General features: G+C 41.1%; 1 protein-coding gene across 2 annotated transcripts in view; it reads right to left on the bottom strand.

Moving 5' to 3' along the window:
- ABCA12 (ATP binding cassette subfamily A member 12) overlaps nucleotides 1-20,574 on the bottom strand; it is a 104,702-nt gene that overhangs the window by 44,667 nt on the left and 39,461 nt on the right. For both annotated transcript variants that reach the window (XM_019616885.2, XM_010713291.3), the window contains 13 exons: nucleotides 17,920-18,067; nucleotides 15,291-15,379; nucleotides 13,774-13,883; nucleotides 12,857-13,042; nucleotides 11,903-12,081; nucleotides 9,357-9,469; nucleotides 8,258-8,351; nucleotides 3,979-8,130; nucleotides 3,239-3,354; nucleotides 2,417-2,523; nucleotides 1,230-1,483; nucleotides 991-1,103; nucleotides 373-497 (listed from right to left, as the gene is read on the bottom strand). In XM_019616885.2, coding sequence (XP_019472430.1) covers nucleotides 373-497; nucleotides 991-1,103; nucleotides 1,230-1,483; nucleotides 2,417-2,523; nucleotides 3,239-3,354; nucleotides 3,979-8,130; nucleotides 8,258-8,351; nucleotides 9,357-9,469; nucleotides 11,903-12,081; nucleotides 12,857-13,042; nucleotides 13,774-13,883; nucleotides 15,291-15,379; nucleotides 17,920-18,067 — 5,786 coding nt within the window. The remainder of the gene's footprint in view (nucleotides 1-372; nucleotides 498-990; nucleotides 1,104-1,229; nucleotides 1,484-2,416; nucleotides 2,524-3,238; nucleotides 3,355-3,978; nucleotides 8,131-8,257; nucleotides 8,352-9,356; nucleotides 9,470-11,902; nucleotides 12,082-12,856; nucleotides 13,043-13,773; nucleotides 13,884-15,290; nucleotides 15,380-17,919; nucleotides 18,068-20,574) is intronic.

Here is a 20,574-nt window from a genome sequence, read left to right as displayed (position 1 = left end):
TTGGACCCCTGACTAATTTTCCAATCCTCATTAGAACTGTGCTTTTCCATCTAGACAGCAATAACTTTCAACACTGAAAACCTTGAGAACAACAACCCTGCTAGGTCCTCATTAGTCTGTTACAGTGATCTGTACCCTAGCTACAGACTGGAGCAACCATGCATCAAGCAGTCCATGGCAGTAGCAGCTTACCAGCTATCGGTGACAACCAAAGAGATCGTATGGCTCTTGTTCTCTAATGGTTGAACTGGCATCAGTGACTGCATATCTGATGACCATTTTGACTTATAACATGCTATGCTTGTGTGTCCCTGTGTTGTCTTCTCCCTGTGCAGTCAACAGGAGGTCTCACTACAATAACAACAAACTTACGTGACTGCTGTTTTCTGGGAGAGATGCTTCCAGAAGAGCATCAATACTGGTTGTGGACATTCTTGTGGTGTTTTTGAGATCCTCTTTGAGCTGGTCCACATTTTTAAACACATCTCTTAACTTTTCTGTGAATGAAATCAAACAGAAATTGATACAAGAGCTCTCTACAGATGTACAGTGACCTCAAGAGCACAGAGAGGACTTTACTTTTGGTAAAAGGTAGAAGTGCCATATATCATTGCTGATTAAAACAAAACAAAAACTTGTAAAAGAATCCTATTTCCTTAGTTTTACAGTCCGATTGTCCACCATGAGCTAAAGATGACAGGTTTAGTGAAAGGAAAGTTTGCCCAAATACAAAGACTTGGGACTTTCGGTGCTCAGAGTCTTGGAGCAGTACAGAAAAAACAAGGCTGGTCTAGCACTGCCTCTAGAATTATCCTAGACAAAGGATCCCAAGGACATGGGACATGGTGTTTGGTTATTTCATTAATTTAATCATAATAAGCAGGATTCATTTCTTAGCAGCAGCTAAACAAGTCTTGAGATTTCCAGTAGAAGTTACAATGCCAATGATGATGTTCACAAATGAACACTAAAGGAAATACAGAAAACTACCTGGAATGCTGGAGTCTGTTAAATTCTCTGTGATGTTCAACATGGAATTCAAAGCTGTCATATACTGAGGAATCTCTTGAAAGAAAGCAATTTCTGGTACATTTTCTTGAAACCTAAATTGGAAAAAAAAAATAATAATAATAACCACAAATTTGGGAATATTAGAAGAAGATAAGAAGCCACTGTATAGTTTCATAAATAGAGTACTATGGCAGCCTAACTCAGCGGAAGAGCCTCACCACTTCATTTGTGCCTGGACATCTGTGGCATCTCCAATCAGTACATTCCAAAGCTCCTTGGAGACCCTTCTGCTGTTCAGTATATTGGTCACAACTTGATTGCTCAGCTCAATAGCACGGAGAAGCTGTTCATGAGATTGACTCTGTTCACAGAGTTCTCCAAAGCTAACATTAGGGAGATGGCAAATATGCTGTATTGACTTAAAGCTCTCGTAGTCACAAAGAAGTGTTGTCAGATTCCGGAGGAGAGATATCTTCAAGGAACATTTTGAAAAGGAAGACAAATGTACAAGTTAGAAGACAGAATTTTAAAAGGTAAGTTTTAAAGAGTCTAGCCGTTCCTTTGCATTTTTCTGTAGGGTTATTAGTATTATATATATTTAATTATATTTTTATTTAATCCAAAAGATCTCAAATAGAACAACTCACACCAATTATTCCTTTTGTGATAGGTGTAGCTATTTGGATATCAGCTGGTCATCCCTACAATAGCACATGAAAACAGCATATGAACAGGAACCAACTAAAAGTCAGGACTTCTGCCTCTGCCAGCTTGATGTGCAAATTACAATCCTTTGTCTAGTCTTCTACCATGGGTTTTCCTCTTTTCTGACGTCCCTCTTTACGTTATCAGTCATAGCAAGAACTGCCATCTGTTGTATGCCTGAGTACACGTTACAGAGAAGCTCATCATATCGTTTTTACAGATATAATAAGCAGTAACAGCACAGAGAACTTATCCTTTTTAAAAATATGCTTTTTCGTATTTTTTCTATTTCTCTTCTTGAGAGAGACAGAAGAAAGTGCATACATGCTACAGCTCAAACATGTATGTATGATGTGAGAAGTATTTTATTCAAGTGAGGCATTGCTAAATCCAAAGCTATGGCTAGGGAAATCCATTAATAAATATTGCTTAGGTGCTTGATCTCAGAAACTACTGCAGTGTTGTAAGGCATCTACTCTCTCAGAAAACTGAGTATACACTGTGCATAGGACTTGTATAGCAAAAAGTTCATCAGCCCAGTAATGACTTTTGAATACAGACAGAAGACGGTTTCCTTCCTAGCTTTTATCAGCTGTTCTGTGAAGACTTTTTTCTTCATATGCTGTTTTCCAAAATTTCCATTGCACATTCTTGTATCACTGCAGGATGTCCTTCAAGTCAGCATTTTAAGCAGACTCACTTTTAGCTTCAGGAGTTCTGGTATGGATGAACGTTCCTCAGAGATATTATTTTGCATAAAATAGTTTTTTTTCAGATGAGTTTGTTTCGAGAGCAGCATGATGTTTTCTGTGGGAGGATGAAAACAAGAGTTACTTGAAACAAAAACACCAGACTTGCAGAAACTTCATAGATGAGGATATTGGCACTTTCATGCCAATGCCTACTGAGCACTGTTAACTTCTAAAACATTCAGTTGGCTCAGGACCTCTGAAATCACAGTCCGAGATCTGGATTGCAACCTGCTGATCCAGTTTGAGTAGGTGCTCAGCTCCTAAGGAAACACACCCCACACTATAAACAGAACTTCCAACAGTGAGCTTCAGAGCATGCTTGGTATCTCTACTCTGTCAGCAGATAAACCTCTATTCTGTCAGCAGATAAACCTCTGAGGTTTAACAATAAGCATATATCATGAATATCTACTTGAAATATCATGCTAGTTCTCAAAATAACTGCTGTCATCTTAAGGGTACACAAAGCTTGGAAGGGAAAATAGGTTTCTATTCATAAAGATTTGTTATCTGAGTGTCAGTAACCTGTCATCACATAGAGAACAGCACACGTGCCTTTTGTATATAGCTGGATGGAAAACACATCCACAACGTGACATAACTCAAACAAAGAGGAGTCTGGCTTCCCCAAGCCTCACAGCTGCAGTTAATTGCCAGCAGATGAAAACATGTAGCACTATTCCTTCCCACCATTACACAGAACCCTTTGAAAAGTCAGACACAAACATACTGCGGCTGAGGTCCCACAACATTAATGGAATCATGATTACCTGTCAATTCGCTGTCTTCAACTTCAGTGGCATTTATTAAACACATCAGGTAAGGGTTATAGCTGTTATTCACTGTCACTTGTAAGATGGTGCTTTCAAATTCTAAAAACAGAAACCTGAAAAAATAAGGTAGGAATTTAAATCAGCTTCTCCTTCAGAAGTAAGGGATGTTAGCAAGCGACCTGTCAGCTGCACAAATGCTGCTCCTTCGCAGCTGTAAATAAGAATCCCAGATGAAGCCACGCATCTCTCACAATGTTTCCTAAGTGGATATCCATCCTGTTTTATTTCATCCATTATTTCTGCCATTATCTCCCAAAGCTGTCATTCACTCTCAAACCATAAGTAAAAGAAAACATGATGGAAAGGTTCACTGTGGACGCAATACTTAGGAAAGGCATGCTTACAGGAGACTAAGAAACAGAAATTGAAGTCATATCACAAAAGAAGGGATTCCAAGGAGTTTACTACTGGTGGGAAGCCTCCTACAGAATTCTACGTCCACTGTGAATTGAGACATCAACACAGATGTTTTTTGAAAGTACACATTCAACTATATGCTCAGCTCAGACAGAAAATTACTGTCCTTTGATTTCACCCACATTATATCTGGTATCTTGAATTATGTTGATTTCAGAACAAAATTGCACCACTGGAAGAAACTTCTTGTACTGCTGGAAGTAAATGATAGTTGCGACTCACAAAAAAAAAAAAAATTAGTATCCAAAATCCAAACTCACCGTGTGATCAGACTGGTGGGTGACAGGGTTTGGTCACTTTGAGTCCAAGGCAGGGTCTTGTTGTACAGGGTTTCTGCCATGTCAATGAAGTGATGAGTGACTATGTCAAACAGAGTATCCAAAATAGTTTTATTGGAGAGAGAAGCTGAGCTGGAACTTTTACTGAGTTCACTTAGCAGATCAGAAATGTTCAGCAGCTTAAGAACATGGTGACCAGCTTCCATCATGTCTAGAGCTGACACATTGCTGGCAAAGTTGTTCGCCACTGCTTCCAGTAACTTTGCAAAGGCAGCCACTTCAGCTAGATTCCTTTCACTGTTCAGTGACCTGTCAACTACATCCCAGATGCTTGAGAAATAGCTCAATTTGGTGAGGTTGTAAGAATCTAGCAATCTCTGCAGCATGTTGTTTGTGAGAAGCTCACTCTGTGCCATACTGAAGAGCATGGACAGGTTATTCCAGCCTGCAGAGCTGTCAGTGAAATTCAGGGAATTGAGTTCTGTCTCATTCAGCACAAAAGGAAGGAGCATGTTCAAAAGCTGAGATGGGAGCCCACCACCCACATCCTGGACTGGCATGGGGCAGGAGGCATTGCCCTGCAGCAGTGTCTCCAGGAGAGCAGCCAGAGCTCTCGTCTTCTCCTCTAGCCAAGGGTTTTCCACATCAGAGACAACTTTTAATTTGGAAAGGAAACGCAGGGAAAACTGCAGAGACTGGATGGTGCATGACAGCTCCTTGGAAAAGCGTTCACTGCTGTTCTTGTAGACAGCAGCAAACTCTGGAGACAGCTTCAGGTCCCTTATGGCAAGCTGGAACATTTTGGTGAAGGTTTCATTGCGCACAGTTCCACTCTCGACATCCATGGAGGCAAAGAGCTCTTTGCAGGGGCTTGTGGCTAACGACTCACTGAGAGTGGCATTGTCAAAAAGCATCTGAAGTGTTACGTCGAGCACATCCCTAGCAGAGCAATTCTGGATTGTTCTGGCACTGCTGTCTCTATTCTCAAGAAAAGGGCTCAAGGCTAAGAACATGAGATCCACCGCTCTAGCCTTCAGTGAAGCATTGTGTGGTAAGGAAGACTCACTGAACTCCTTCGGCAGCAACAGATGGAAGAAATGATAGACAATGTCTGTTTTTTCTTCAAACGTTTTGTTTAAGTTCGTGTCGTGAAGGACTTTCATTCCTGCTCTCCATATCTCAAACAGTCTTGGGGTATAGTTGCTGTAAGAATCAAATAATAGGTTAATAACTTCAAGGTCACTGATACTATAACTTTTCCGCAAATCTTTTAAAAGAAAGATACTCCTTTGTATGGCTTGTGAGTACATGGCTCCCCTGGAGTCATCTTCATCATACAGCTCAAATATGGAGGAAATAAAGGTCATTATCTGCTTCAGTTCTTTGCTGAAAGGAAGACTGGAGTCATTTTGCATGGTACCGAACTGATTCTGCAGCACATCTAGAAGAGACTGGAAAGAAAGACTGTCTGTGCTGTCCCAGTTCATGGACTGAACAACTTCAGCAATCTGGGAGAAAGCATGAAGTTCATTTCCCTGCCTTCGATGAGGATAATTCTGGAGTTTCTGCATTAGCTTAGACAAGGAAGAGATCAGCAGATAATGATCACTAGTATTCACCCTTGCCACAGCAGCAAGAAGCTTCTCGAGGGCCAAGAGCTGTTCTGCAAAATTTTCTGAAGTTATAGGGGTCAAGAAGAAGTCAGAAAATAATGATGACACTTCTTCACTTGTACTGGGATAATTTTCTATGTCTTCAAGCAAAACTGCATGAAGTGCAATCATTTTGATAACCTCCCATGTCTTCTCTGTATTAAAATGAGTCTTGTTTAAGATGATCTGATTCCAAATCACTGCAGCTGTGGAAAGAATATCTTGATTTTCCTTCCCTTGGGGATTAGTGTAAAACAATCTTTCACCACCTGTCTCATGCAATGGGATCACTTCTTGAAGTATTCTTCCCAATTCCAGTGTGCTGTTTGTAGCAGAAGTTGAATTGAAGAAGTGTTTCAATAAACTATAATAATCATTCAGATCTGAGGATTTCATTCCATCAGAAGAATTACCAAAAATGTTATATGCTAATGTTTTTCCAGGAGCTAGCCCAAAGTCCAAAAGCATCAGGACTTTTTTCACAATTTCCAGGAGTTTCACATATTCATCCGCTTCCGTTAGGTTCCATTTGGTGTTCAGCACCTTGCCAGTGGCATGCCACAGACGCAAAAAGTGACCCCATTCAGACCTGTGGGAAGCATTTCCACCAACTTTTAGTAGTTCGTTTATACTGCTGTTCCAAGTGAAAATAGTTGGTAACAGATGAGAAAACACAGGCACCCTATGCCAGCCTGCAGAGCTGCCAGTGAAATTCAGGGAATTGAGTTCTGTCTCATTCAGCACAAAAGGAAGGAGCATGTTCAAAAGCTGAAATGGAAGCCCACCACCCACATCCTGGACTGGCATGGGGCAGGAGGCATTGCCCTGCAGCAGTGTCTCCAGGAGAGCAGCCAGAGCTCTCGTCTTCTCCTCTAGCCAAGGGTTTTCCACCTCAGAAACAACTTTTAATTTGGAAAGGAAACGCAGGGAAAACTGCAGAGACTGGATGGTGCACGACAGCTCCTTGGAAAAGCGTTCACTGCTGTTCTTGTAGACAGCAGCAAACTCTGGAGACAGCTTCAGGTCCCTTATGGCAAGCTGGAACATTTTGGTGAAGGTTTCATTGCGCACAGTTCCACTCTCGACATCCATGGAGGCAAAGAGCTCTTTGCAGGGGCTTGTGGCTAACGACTCACTGAGAGTGGCATTGTCAAAAAGCATCTGAAGTGTTACGTCGAGCACATCCCTAGCAGAGCAATTCTGGATTGTTCTGGCACTGCTGTCTCTATTCTCAAGAAAAGGGCTCAAGGCTACATGCAAAAACTCCCAGATTTTTTCCTTCAGTGAACCATTGTGTGGTAAGGAAGACTCACTGAACTCCTGCAGTACAAGACGTGTTAAGTTATAGACAGCATTAATCATTTCTTCAGTGGAAGCTTCACTGACATTTCTATAGTGAAGGATTTTCATTCCTGTCCTCAGAAGTTCAGAAAAACTCTCATAGGTTTTATTGCCAAAATTAAAGAACAGATCTATATGTTTTAATTTACTGACATTATAGTTGAGTTGTAAGTCTTTTAATACATATAAGGTCTTTTGTATGGCTTGAGTAACTAGTGAGATATTGGCTACTTCAGAGTTTTCCCCATCAAACTCTTTAAATACAGCTGCTATAAGTTCAGACAGTGGACCAAACTGTTCACTGAAAAGACTATTTGAATTATTAATCAGCTTTTCAAAATGGCTTTTTAATACCTCTAAAAGCTGCCCATAGGCTACGATGCCTGTATTATTCCATTGCACTGATCTCAGCTTTTCACCAAGGCGCCAGTAGCCATTCAGTTCATGCCACCGTGATTCACCCATGGAGCTTTCTACTTTCTGCATCAGCTCAAATGCGGGCAACAGTAGGTAGTCATAACCTATGTTTTCATGTGTCAATATAAAAAATATCTTTTGGAGAGCTAGGAGTTGGTCTGGAAAGCTTCTGTACGACACAGGTTTAAGAAGATAATCGGAAATCAAAGACGGTATTTCTTCAATTCCATTGAAACGATCCCTTAAGTCTCCCAGAAATGATGGCATGCTAACGGTGAGTAACATTTTGAGAGCATTCTCAGTTTGTGCTGTACTAAAATTAGCATTATTTAACAAAACTGGATTCCAAATAATTGTAGCTAATTTTAAAGCACCCTGAATTTCTTTCCACTGGGTCATTATATTGAAAATGGAAGTATCGTTGAAATTCCTCTGTAATTGCTGTGATGTCAAGTTATAGATTTCATCAATTATGTCCTTATTATATTCTTTCTTTAATTTATAATCACGCTGTGGATTCATTCCCAGTGCAAGAATTGCGTACAATTTCTGTAATGTTTCATTCTTCAAATTTCTGAATAGATTTAAGCTTTTTAATTCACTTCTATTCATTTTTTTCTCAAAGCCTTTTAAACTATGTAGAGACTTTTGTATGGCTTCTAAATCATCTGAATTAATGGACCTCTTAGAGACTTTTCCACCAATCTCTGGTAACTTTATTTTTCTGGAGGGAAAAAAAAAGAGCATTTTGGTGAATATGAAATCAATGCAAGTGGAAATGTGAAGTGATTTAGAGCAAAGATCATAGATTTGAGTTATTGTAAGTAATATCCCTTTAGTCAACACCTTACCTCAGAACTTCTTCCAACTCTGATACTGAAGTCCACTTATCTTTCCAGTTAAAGTGATTACAAATATATCTGATCACCAAACTTTTTTCTTTATCTACAACAAACAGATGAAGATGATATTCATATTAGTCTGGGAAACTAAGAATAGCTCTTTAGCAAATCTGTCACATAAAATATGCACGTATGCTGTTAGGCTCCTATGACATGACATAAGATCCTAGATAGAACTGCCCCTCCAGGGTGGAAAGTCAGGATCCTACCTGCCATTGCAGAAATGATTTTCTACCTCGGGAACAGTTCAATGGTCTGAGTGCAAACAGTGCTCTCTACCTGATTTAGGACCCCTTTTCTACTAGTAACACAGCACAAATTGGCCTAATATTATTACTGGATTTCTCACCGTTCACATAGGGAAGCTTTTTACTACCCGCTCCTGAGCTTTGACTGCATAATCTATTTCTGTCAGAATTAAACTCATCTTGATATCCCTGTGTGGTCCAGGCCTCTCTATCCTTCACATCTCCATGTCTTCCCCACTTGCACTTCATTAATCTGCTTTCTTATTCACCCCAACTTCCACCGTCTCCACCAACCAACAAGTAGAGAATGGATGGCATTTACAGTCTGTCCCTGGCAGCACTTACATGCTGTACCTTTCCCTTGCCCACTCATATTACGTCAGTTAAGAGATGGATGTCTCTGCCTCTACTGTGGAAAGTGAATGGAGTAGAAGAAAGGCTACTTTTGACATGTACAAGCCCAGTCTCAATCCCTACTTTGGTATAGCCACAAGAGTTTGACAGAGCTCACAGCTACAGGCAGGTATTGACAAAAAAACTTAAGGTAGAAATTACTGCTTCCCATTCCCACTGAGACTGCAACTCATGTTAATTCATCATCTCCTGACAAAACCAAGCTTTTTTGCTTTTCCAGTCAAAATGAGGTACTTTATTCACATTTGTAAAAAGTTGAAAGGAGAATTCATTATGCTGAGCCTTGAACAGTATGCAGTTGGTATGGTTACTTATTAGCCTGCAGTTTACTTATCCTGGGCACTACAGGTTTTCAGTAGAGATATGACTATGTGCAGGAATCTTACCTTGCTCCAAGCAATTCAAGGAATATGGGGGATCTGTAACCCCGTTTTGAACAGTTTTGAATCTATCATCAGTAACAAGTGATGCAGAGACATTCTGAGCTGCCAGCACAACACTAAAGGGGGAAAAAAAAGCACAACGAAAATAAATAGTGGTTGCAGGTTTATGAGAAGAAATAAAGCAAATGTTCAGATAGGAAACAGCTGGAGTACAGCCTACGATTCTTAAAACTTCTGATAGAAAAGACAATGCTCCTATTTTTAAGTATTTGTTTGATCATGCACAAGATACAAAGATAAAGGGCTTCAAAGGGAAATCCTTAGTGGTATATTAGCAGTAATGTGCATATTGCATTCATTGGAAGCATTTATTCAAAGGGTTATGCAAAATCTATAGACCACTTAAATCTTCATAGTAGGGCTTAGAAAACACTCAAGTGAGACACCCTAGCTAAGGTCACTATGGAATGCATAATCTCCTGCCTGCCCAGAGTTCTACCGGTGATGCACACAACACCTAGCTGAGCTGATTCTAGTGGCATGAATATATATACAAAGTGATTTGTGGGAACAGACTGCTAGTGAGAACAGAGCACCAGGGATGTCTTTTCTTCTCATTTAACATAATACCTCCATGAAGGTTTTGTGGACTTTGTGCTCACCGTTTCCATTTTGCAGAGGTGCTTGTTAGCACCTCAGAGGTGAAGAAGCTGCTGTTCTAAATGACGTATTTAGTAGAGCACAATTTCTTGTCTTCCACATTTTTTATTTATTTATTTATTTTTTACTACAAGAAATTCCCTTCACAGCATTTCTTCAGGAGCTCAGAACTGCCTGAGTAAACGACACGGCCAGGCTAACTAGGATGTTCTGTTGTAAGCCTCATTAAAAATACTATTTGTGCAATCCATTTGCAATCACTCTTTACTCATGCGTTTACACTGCCCCGTGCTAGGCATAAAAGCACTACAGTCCTGGTGGTGAAATTCTCTGTGCCTCTTTGTTGTGCCTATGAAAACTCTACCCAACTCTGCAGTCATGAAGCAAAGCAGAGCAACACAGTAAATATTAATTCCTCCTAGGCACTCAAATGGTGCTAGTTCTCAAGCTTGATACTTCAAGCCAGTAAGTGTGAACAAATGCAATAATCCTGTGACTAAAACAGCAGCACAGACAAAACACCGGTGAATACCATTAAAGTCTCACCACATGCAACAGACTCCTTTAAGGATAAGGTCATTATAGCTTACAAATAGTACAAATGATGCAGAAAGGCAAATTACCTGCATAGAATCACAGAATGGCCCAGGTTGGTAGGGACCTCAAGGATCATGAATCTCCAACTCCCCTGCCACAGGCAGGGCCACCAACCTCCCCACTTAATATCAGATCAGGCTGCCCAGGGCCCATCCAATCTGGCCTTGAACACCTCTAGGATGGGGCACCCACAACCTCTCTGGGTAGCTGTTCCAGCACCTCACCACTCTCATAGTAAAAAACCTCCCCCGGACATCCAACCCAAATCTTCCCTCCTTGATACTAGATATACAGGTTTTTAAATGCCTTGGCAACATGCTAGCAATGAAAACCAAGCTTCTCTAAGCCTGAGTATAATCAGAGTGACAAAGTTTCTATAACTTCTATTGACATCTTTGCCCAACTGCTCATATGAATAAGAAAAACAAAAATGTCTGAAGACCTTCTGTTGCTTGCTTTCCTCCACATGCTGTAGCAAAAGGAAACTTCAGAATATTTTCTAGCAAATGCAGTCAGACAGTCAATAGATAGATAGATGATTTGGTACAGATTCCCCAGTCTCATGGGTGACTCACGTCCATTAGAGGAAAGTGAGACTTCAGCCCAACTAAAGACCAGGAAAGGCATTTTGAGGCTAAGCCCATTTTAGAAGAGTTTTTAATGTGCTTCCTACAGACAATGCTGAATATTTCAGCACAGTTAATTAATGCAGTTAAGCCTGCTCTGTTTTCTCATAAAACCATTGAGCAAGAACATAACTGGTACTTTCTTAAAGTCAAATGTATTCAAAGCCCTGTATGAGAAGAACCAGGATCCCTCCCTCCTCTGCTTTCTTGGGATTCATTTTTGAAGAATAAAACGGCAGTAACTGGTAACTGTTTTCTTTAAAGTGAATTTCTGGCTTCCCTACAAATACCTGAGGTGTTCAGAGCCACTTGAATTTGGCTCTGTTGTTTCTGGGAAGGAAGCGGCTAGCTTCCTTCTGTTTTGGCAGAACAACTATCCAGCAAACAACTATCCTTTCAGTGAAAAACAGGGGGTATTGCTCACCACTCTATATGCATATGGAAGTAGGATGAAAGACAACTAATAGATCATATCAAGTTCCCAATTAAAAAGAGAACAAGAGTCATGGAAAATCAAAGCGCTGCTAGCTGCATTAATGGTGCCATGGCATCGCTCAAATCAATTATGTTTTTAAGTTAATGCCCTTCAAGGTGAAAATGATGCGTCCTTAGTGTTCAGCGCAAGCCCATTACCTTCCAGTGCCCCTCCAGGCATTTTATTTTTACCTGCTCGCATTCTGAAGAAAATCAATTATATCTTGGAGTTGCGTGCTGCCCTGAAACACATCTGGAGCCAGCAAAAAGAGATGCCACAGGGAAGTGTCATTCTGCACTTGGGAGATGAGCGTTAGAAATGAGACCATTTCGTTGACAAATGCTGCTTGGTATTGTGGGTTGTGTCGCACCTTAAAAAATAACAATGCAAGAAATTATTTAAGCAGAAAAAACCCTGTTGCTAGTGGGTCTTTTTATGTTTTTCAGTCTGCGCTGCACTTTTACACGACTCTACAAACAATGCATTCAAGGGACTCTAGTGACAGGCAGTAACTGAGAGAGTGACTGTGCTTTACCTTCACACCTCAGATTGCTCAATAAATTCTCTGTTTAAACAAGCCTTAAAATTCTGAATGTCCTAGACAGTCCAAAGACTAGGAATACAACAAAAATGAATATCAATCCTCACACTGGCAAAAAATAAAGCATTACCTTTAAAGGATCCATTTGCTTTAATTATATGGCTTCCCCAAAGACAAGTGCAGCTTCAGTCATGAGTTGTTGGATCAAATGCAGGAGTTACTGGATGAAGTTATATGGCTGGTGTAATACAGGATGAAATTTAGAGCCTCTTTTAGCTTTAAATATTCTTGTTTATGCCACATTCTCACACTGCTCTATCTACTTGTCACTGGGAGAAGCAAATAAAGGCGAGAAACAAAACCTCATGGCATGGTGAGGAGCTCTTAATGGCCACTATTTGGTAGCTGGCTCTCTTTGCCTTTCCCAAAGATCTGTGTGTTTGTGCTAATCCAGTTCACAAAAACTTGTGCTGTATGTACTTCAGTATAGGGATGAGCTATTCTGAGCCAGGTGGGGACATGCTGTACCTCCAAAACAATGTGCTGAAGTGTGTGAACTAACACAGCTACTAACAGACATCAGGAAAAAGTCCCAGGCACTCACCTGAGATAACTGACTTCTGAACTCCTGGATAAAGGACTCTAAAAGTGATGAGTCAGTAAAGCAGAATGTCCTGTAGATATTGGCTGCCATCTTCTCTTCGGTGAGACCAGGAGCTGGTACATATCGTGACAAGATCTCACACAGAATGACTTTGAGATTTGCTCTCACTGAATATTGCGCCTTGCTCTAGAGGGTATAATGTTCAAGATTAAAGAAATACTCTACTTGTGATGGCTTTAAACAGTGCTGAGACTTTGTTTTTTAACAGGGTAGCAGCGACACGTGAAAAGCACTATCAGTACAAGTACAAATGCAGAATTTTAGCAGGTAAACAGCATCACTGAAATCCCTGGAAGTCATGCAGATAAACAGGCATGCATGTGTTTACAGGACTTAATAAAATAAGCAAATATATTCTACCATTAATAGCAGAAAACGTCCCCAGCATACTGGTGTCCCTCATATGCTACCAAGCTTCAATTACAAAGGGTTTATTCTTATATTGATTCAATTACCTACATAATAAACATACAGTACATGACACCACTGCTTCACTACTGTGAGCAAATATAGAACTCAGTGGCAAAGCCGTCTTTAAATTCACATGAAAGAACACCTTAACTCAGACAAGTTTTGAGGAAAATGCCTCAGGTCATTACTGCTTGCCAGTTATGGTCATTCAAAGTATTATGTCCCAAGGTATATGGTTTATCTGGTTTCTACTTAAAGAATAATAAATTTACCACAGAATTTAAAAGTGCATCCACAATAACTGTCTCCCTCTTCCCAAAATAAAGAAAATTCATACAATAACAGGGATCCTAAAGAAATAAAGGCCATATGTGGTACACTGAACTTTTAGTTCTTTACATATAACTATACATAAATGCTCAGATACAGCTACTATACAGACTTACCTTCCCAAAACTAAGAATTCTGTTGACCATTTTGATGCTAGAAGTCAAATTGGATGGTGATGAAATATTCCCAAGTGTGTTTTCTCCATGAGATACCGAAACCCTGAATGCTGCAATAACAGTTTAAAACACTGTATTTTACATTAAATCTTTTAATCTCTTTGCTACATCATGCTACACGTTAGCTAACTGATACAGCTTTGGGCATGCCATCATTAATCCATCTCCAAAGGTACAACCAATGGCACCCTGTAATTATTTAAGATTTTCTTCTGAAGTAATTAAATCCTGGATGACATTGCTTCCTTCTATAACTTCTTTGAAATTAAATGTATTTAACTATTTGCTTGTGGTTCAATGTTCATTTCCATCTGTTTTCTCCAGTCCCACAGCTCCCCAACACAGGAAGAGACATAGGCAGCCTCACAAGGAAGCCCACACAAGCTCGAGCCTGTAGCCCCATAAGGGAGAGCTCTCCAGGTATCCTTGGCACCAGTGGGTGATGGTCATTATTCAGGAACAGCTTAGACACAGATTTGGAGCACGCTGCCTGCTACACATGGTGGCACACTGTCAGGTCACCAGCTGATGCACACCAAAGCCAACATTTGCTCTCAGCATCCTTTGCAAAACACACTGCTCCATGAAACCAAAGGAGCTATACCAGTTTACATCAGCCAAGGCTATGACTTATGATTTTTATTTTATCTTTTAAATATGGGGTAAAACTGAGTTCTTTCTTGACTGTGGCCATCAACATAAGTTGATAGTTCCTATAAACACTCATTGATTTTTCTTCCTATGCCCCTGTGTTCAGTTCCTTTGTGTGCCAATGCACCAAGAAGTGAATGCATTGCCAGGAATGCTAATTGGAACGCTGAACGGCTGGGGCAGAACAGTCACAGAATGCAAATCTGTAATCATTCATTTGATTGCGAGCTCCCTGGCAAAAGGGCTATCCATCATGACAACTTGTAGGTAGTACTAGCCATTACCACAAATAAATAATAACTGTAATGATTTTACTGAAAATTTAAGCCTGGAAGTTCCTTCAGGAAAGAGAAACACGTCAGAGGAGAACAGCACCACCAATAAATATCCACTGTGGCACAGAAGACGACTTGTTTGCTGGATAAATGTGACTAAGAGATGCATTTGGAAAAAAAAAAGAAAAATCATAAGGTGTTCATGAACAATTTGTGGGCAGTAAAAAGGCAATATTCCATAAATAGCCAGATCTTTAATTAATGTCCAAACAGTCTGCAATCTTACATCACTCCTGTGAAGTGTCGCAATTTTACCCTGGTTTCTTGGTCAGATTCCAGAATTATTTTCTACAGACAGTTACTTGTAATTATGCCCAAGAATTTGCACTAATGTCATGGCCCCAGTCACGTGCCTGCATAGAACACACAAGTCATTTTAGCAGTGCTCTAAGAACTGCATCTGTGTTGAGAGCGCTTTGAAAGCTCACCCTTTAAAGACCAGGGCTTTGCATACAGCTCTGAATAACCTACCCAGTGAAGCATTCCTGCTTTTAGGAACCTCAGCACTCCATGGTGATGGATGGTTGTCTTTGGACACTCTAGATGAGCGCCTCCGCTTACTAAGGGAAAAAAGAAAAGAAAAAAAAAAGACATCTGTGAAAACTCAGGTTCTTATGATTAAGCTTACATTTAACTACAGCGTGATTCAGGATGTGTCTATAGCAGAATTTCATGGTAGCTGTGTTGAAACCTTGGTTGTGTAAATGCTGAGTTCTGTCTTGAAAATTGGTATGTATCTTGGGAAAGAACACTGTGCTCTCAGATGCTAAGTAGATGGAGGGGATTGCATTCATGCCTGATACACAGGGACAGCAAGGCCTGACATACATTTTTGGGTGTCTAATCTTAAACCGATTCCCATTTATTTGAAAGAAGGCTTCGTGTATCCCCCACCAATGCATGCTCAACAGAAGAAACAGTGCAGAATTTCACGATACTGCTAATGAGGATCAGACTGACCAGAGTGGCCTTGATGTAACCTGAAATAGCTCTAAGTTATAACAGCAGGCTGTACGCTGCTACCAAGAAATCCTTCAAGACATCAGGACCTTACTTCATCCTTCCCTAACATTTCACTTCAGGGGAAAAAATGTTGGAAGATGTTGATGTCGAGCTCAGTGTTTGTACTTACTACCCTTCTATTCAGGGAAACCTCAACTATTTGCACACCTTGCTAAATGCTTCTAGGGAACAGAAAAAAGGATGAGAACCTTGTCTATTTTCTCTGCTGACCATTGGCAACACACAGCTTTAGGGCAAGTTAGAAAATAGTTTCAGAGGATTGTAGAATGTGTAGAAAAAACATTCTGGGTTAGCTAAGTATTACAAACTGTGTAATGTTAAACAATAATACATCCAGACAATCAGAGTCACAGCTTAAGACTTTCCCCTTCATGACAATTTCATCCACCATGATTCTGCTCCTGAGGCAGAGTTGACTCTCTACATGCTGGCTACTGGAACTTTCTCCTACCCAGTCAACCTGCTGATGGGGTTTCATACTCTATCCTGTGAAGTTTGCCGTGCCTAGTTAATTTTTTTAAGTTCTCCTGTAGAATATGATGCATTTCTAAAGCTAACCTTGATAACAGAAGAGGAAGAATATCCACACACTTGTGTGATACTTCACACAGCTGATTTCTAGCATCAGTAGTGGCCAAGATGCTTATCAAAGACTCATGTAACTTGAGCTATATTTTGACTAAATCCTTTGATTTTCACTCAGCAAGAAAAAATAGTTATTTCCTAAGCTGTAAAGAAATCAAAACCAGAAAGCAACGACGATTTGTAGCTATTGAAAACCATGGAAAACCTCCAGCTTTGGCACTACAAGTCCCCATTTCTTTGTTTCAATGTCCCAAATTAACCACTGTTTAACACGCCCAGGAAAACAGTGACACTGAAGAAGCATGTGAAGAGCATCCAGGCACACAGACTTCCCACAGCATTGTCGTGTTCTTCTGTGTGACCTTGATTCACTTTGTGTAACTTCAGTTATCCACACGTTTAATCATCCAGACTCCTTCTAACCAATGGATAGATCCTAACCATTGACCTGTCTCTAGAAAAAAAGGAGCCTTGAAGAGGCACCATACCCAGGATCCTATCTGATGGACTCTCTAATGTAAGACTTGGAGCCCACATTATCTTTTCAGACTCTCAGTCTCTAGCCAGGAGTAATTTTGAGGTTCTGACATAGCAATTCTTGAGCAACTTGACACCTGAAAAGAAGGATGAGCAATTGTGACCTTGTACATTTTCTGCTCTCGTTGACCAGATCTCAGACCTACATGCTCCCTGGGGACGTGCCAGAATCTGGGAGCCAAAACGTAGAGACAACACTGGTTGGCACATCTCAAAGCAAATGCTTCTTGGCTAGCCCTGGAACATCACTGAGATTGAAGCACCTTCACTGTACATTTCAATTTCAGCAAACCAGCATTCCAACAAAACATGCTTAGCCAGCTCCACTCTGTAAATCTACATACTTACGTGGGGAAAAAAACGTTTCACTTTTTCATCTGTTTGCCTGTACGTTTAATGGCATGCAGAGAGGACAGCCACTCTGGCTGCCACCTGGAGGCTCTACTGAAAGAGCAGTCTTTCCAGAATAAAGATATCTCAGAAACTAGAGCTGTTGGGGAACATTTGCCACTTCCACACTACACATCTTTATCTGATCACCACAGAAGGCAGGTAAACACACTGGGCTCTTTTGATGCGGTCTTATCAGCTAACATTATGTATGACCCAAACCACAATCATGCAATAAATAAATAAATAATATATATTTCCTCTGATTTCTGAAATCTGGGTAATCAGAAGCATTTTTCTTCAGTAAGTAAAATTCTTACTATCAAACCTGAAACACAACTGACACGTTACCAATAGCTGTCTCTAATGTGAACATTTTTATAACTCCCTGCTTTTCAGCTCATATTCTCATTTCTAAGTGCCCAAATATCTGAAACTGTATCTGTTGTAACAGATACCTGATAGATACCTGTTGTGGCCACACTTGCACATGGCTGCACCCTCCACCTCAAAGCAAATTTTGCTCTACAGCTTGCAACACCCAGGTATATTCAAATTTCCTTACAGTCTGAGAGATGAGATGTCATTAAGCCTTGGCAGCAGATCTTCTGGTGTGTATGGTGTGCCTTTACATCTGGCATCTGAATCACACAGCACAGTTTGCAGGAATGGGAAGAAGCCTGCACTAGGAAGGTTTCGGGGTGCAAGATAACCTGGAGAAAGAAGAAGAAAAAAATATCATTATTATGATACAGACATGCATTTTCTTGCCATACGTTTCTCAGTTTCACTGAGGTTCTTTTATTCCACCCTGGCAGCAATCTCTGCCAAATTCCACTAGAAGCCCCTTCTCAACACCAACAGAGCCATGAAAGACAATTTAATGAGAAAAAGAGTCAAGCTATTTGCTATTAAGTAGATACCTGTCAATCCCAAAGCAACTGCAGCATTTGTATTTTAAATAAAAGTAGGCAATATGGCCAGAGTAACTTGAAGTATCTATAAGAGCATGTTCTCCACGACTTGGTTTCTGTGCAAAGCCATAGGCTTCAACTTCAAGCCAGGAGAACTGTGTCTCAGTTTTTACTGTAGAAAGGAGCAATAGATTCAAGACCAGACAACCTCTTTTGCGATTTGTGCAGACCTGCCCAAGGAAGGGAGAAGAGCAATCTATCACCACTCCCCCCTATTCCTCCTGCTATTGCAGAGCAGCTCCAGTGCCATCTGCTTGGTGAACGGTGATGCAGACAGCCAGTGCACAGGGATGAGATGCATGTCCCTGTCTCCCATTTCCAAAAATACCAAGAGGACCTGAGCAATCAGTGTTTTGTGTACCACTTGCCCCACGCTGCTTGCTGCCAGCCCGCAGAGTTCACCAAATGCTTCTCCTCTTCATGACAAATGCTCTAATAAATCTCAAAACTCTTTTGCTGGATCACAGCAACATTATTTTAAATAATCACTTGGAAAATTATCTGGCAAAGGACATGGCTATTATTTCTTCTATGGAATGGAGCATTTACAGAATGCCTGCAGGCAAGTTTGTGGTAATTGATTACCTTGCTGTTCAGTCTCCAAAGATGACCTATGACTCTTGCCCATGAGCAGCTTTATCTCTAGCACCTCCAACAAGCACATCCTACATTTGTAGTACATTCATTTGTTATAGCAGTGGTCAAAAATCAGATATTCCCAAAGGGAATGACAGCATTAGATGGAATATCTGGCTGCCAGTCTCCCTGAAGAAGAGACATTTCTCAACTTTCCTCAGGAAGGCTGGTCACAACCCATAGCCGTGTAATGTGGTGCTGGTCCCCAGAAATGAGAGGGATTGTTTAGCCAGCAGAATTTTGGGTGGTACTGCAAATACTCATAGTTTAGCATGGGAGTTCACACTGCTTTATATCATGTAGCAATAGGCACACAACTGCAGAGACCTGCAGTGTCAAGTACCCATTTTGGATGTTGCTGTGATTCCTTTGTACTTCAGCAAAGAACTGCCTGAGAAAACTAAAGACGCCCTACCATAGGAGAAAAGGAGAGCTCTTCCTGCCTCCCAATGCTTGCTGTATCTTCCACACCACCAGGAGTTACAATGCAGGCTGAGCCAGCTCCCAGTAATTGCAGAGCACCAAGCAGAGTGAAAGATCTCATTTGTCTCTGCAGGCTGTCCTTCTGGAGTTGAGGCCAAAGGACCAAGCATATGCTATTCTAAAGGTTTTGAAGTGGAAATAAGCCCACTGCCCACTGCCCACGATGGAAACTGCACTTTCATCTAAAAGCATCCATTTGTGAACATCCCCAACTGCATCTGGGATGTTTGCCCTTTGAGATCACCAATTACAGCCCTGCAGAATGGCCTTCTGCACACCCTGACACTTTTCTCGTCTTCCTTCTGATCTCTTGCACTCTCATTCGCCTTGACAAAAATAAACTCGTACCCCAACCCAAACAGGCACGCCACAGACCTATCCTTATCAGCATCTCCATCAAAATACTAGCCCAAAGAGCTGGAAAGCTATGAGATTCAGGACAGAGAGCTCAAAAGCAGACAGGTAGGAGGGAAAGGATTATACCTTCTACTGCAATCTGCATCTACCAGTATATCAGCAATTAAGGGCTAAAGCCTTGTAACTCTTAATGGGAGCAGCAGAGGGGGGAACACAAGCACAGCGCCAGGAGCTTGGGTTCTTTGCTAGAGAATCCTAGAATGGCCTGGGTTGAAAAGGACCACATTGCTCATCTCGTTCCAACCCCCTGCTATGTGCAGGGTTGCCAACCAGCAAACCAGGCTGCCCAGAGCCACATCCAGCCTGGCCTTGAATGCCTCCAGAGATGGGGCATCCACAACCTCCTTGGGCAACCTGTTCCAGTGCCTCACCACCCTCTCTGTGAAAAACTTCCTCCTAATATCCAACTAATATCCAACTCCTAAACCTCCCTTGTCTCAGTTTAAGACCATTTCCCCTTCTCCTATCACTATCCACCCTCATAAACAGCCGTTCCCCCTCCTGTATATATGTTCCCTTCAAGTACTGGAAGGCTACAGTAAGGTTTTTTCTTCTGTTCTCCAAGCTAAACGAGTCCAGTTCCCTCAACCTTTCCCCATAGGAGAGATGCTCCAGTCCTCTGATCATCTTAATGGCCCTCCTCTGGACCCGCTCTGAGAGCTTCATGTCCTTCCTGTACTGTAGAGAGATGCAAGATATTTAAGGAGAAA

This window comes from Meleagris gallopavo, chromosome 7 (assembly GCF_000146605.3).
Source record: "Meleagris gallopavo isolate NT-WF06-2002-E0010 breed Aviagen turkey brand Nicholas breeding stock chromosome 7, Turkey_5.1, whole genome shotgun sequence".
Classification (NCBI taxonomy): domain Eukaryota; kingdom Metazoa; phylum Chordata; class Aves; order Galliformes; family Phasianidae; genus Meleagris; species Meleagris gallopavo.
The sequence above is the reverse complement of the archived record's forward strand: the minus strand, read 5'-3'. Positions and strand labels throughout refer to the sequence as shown.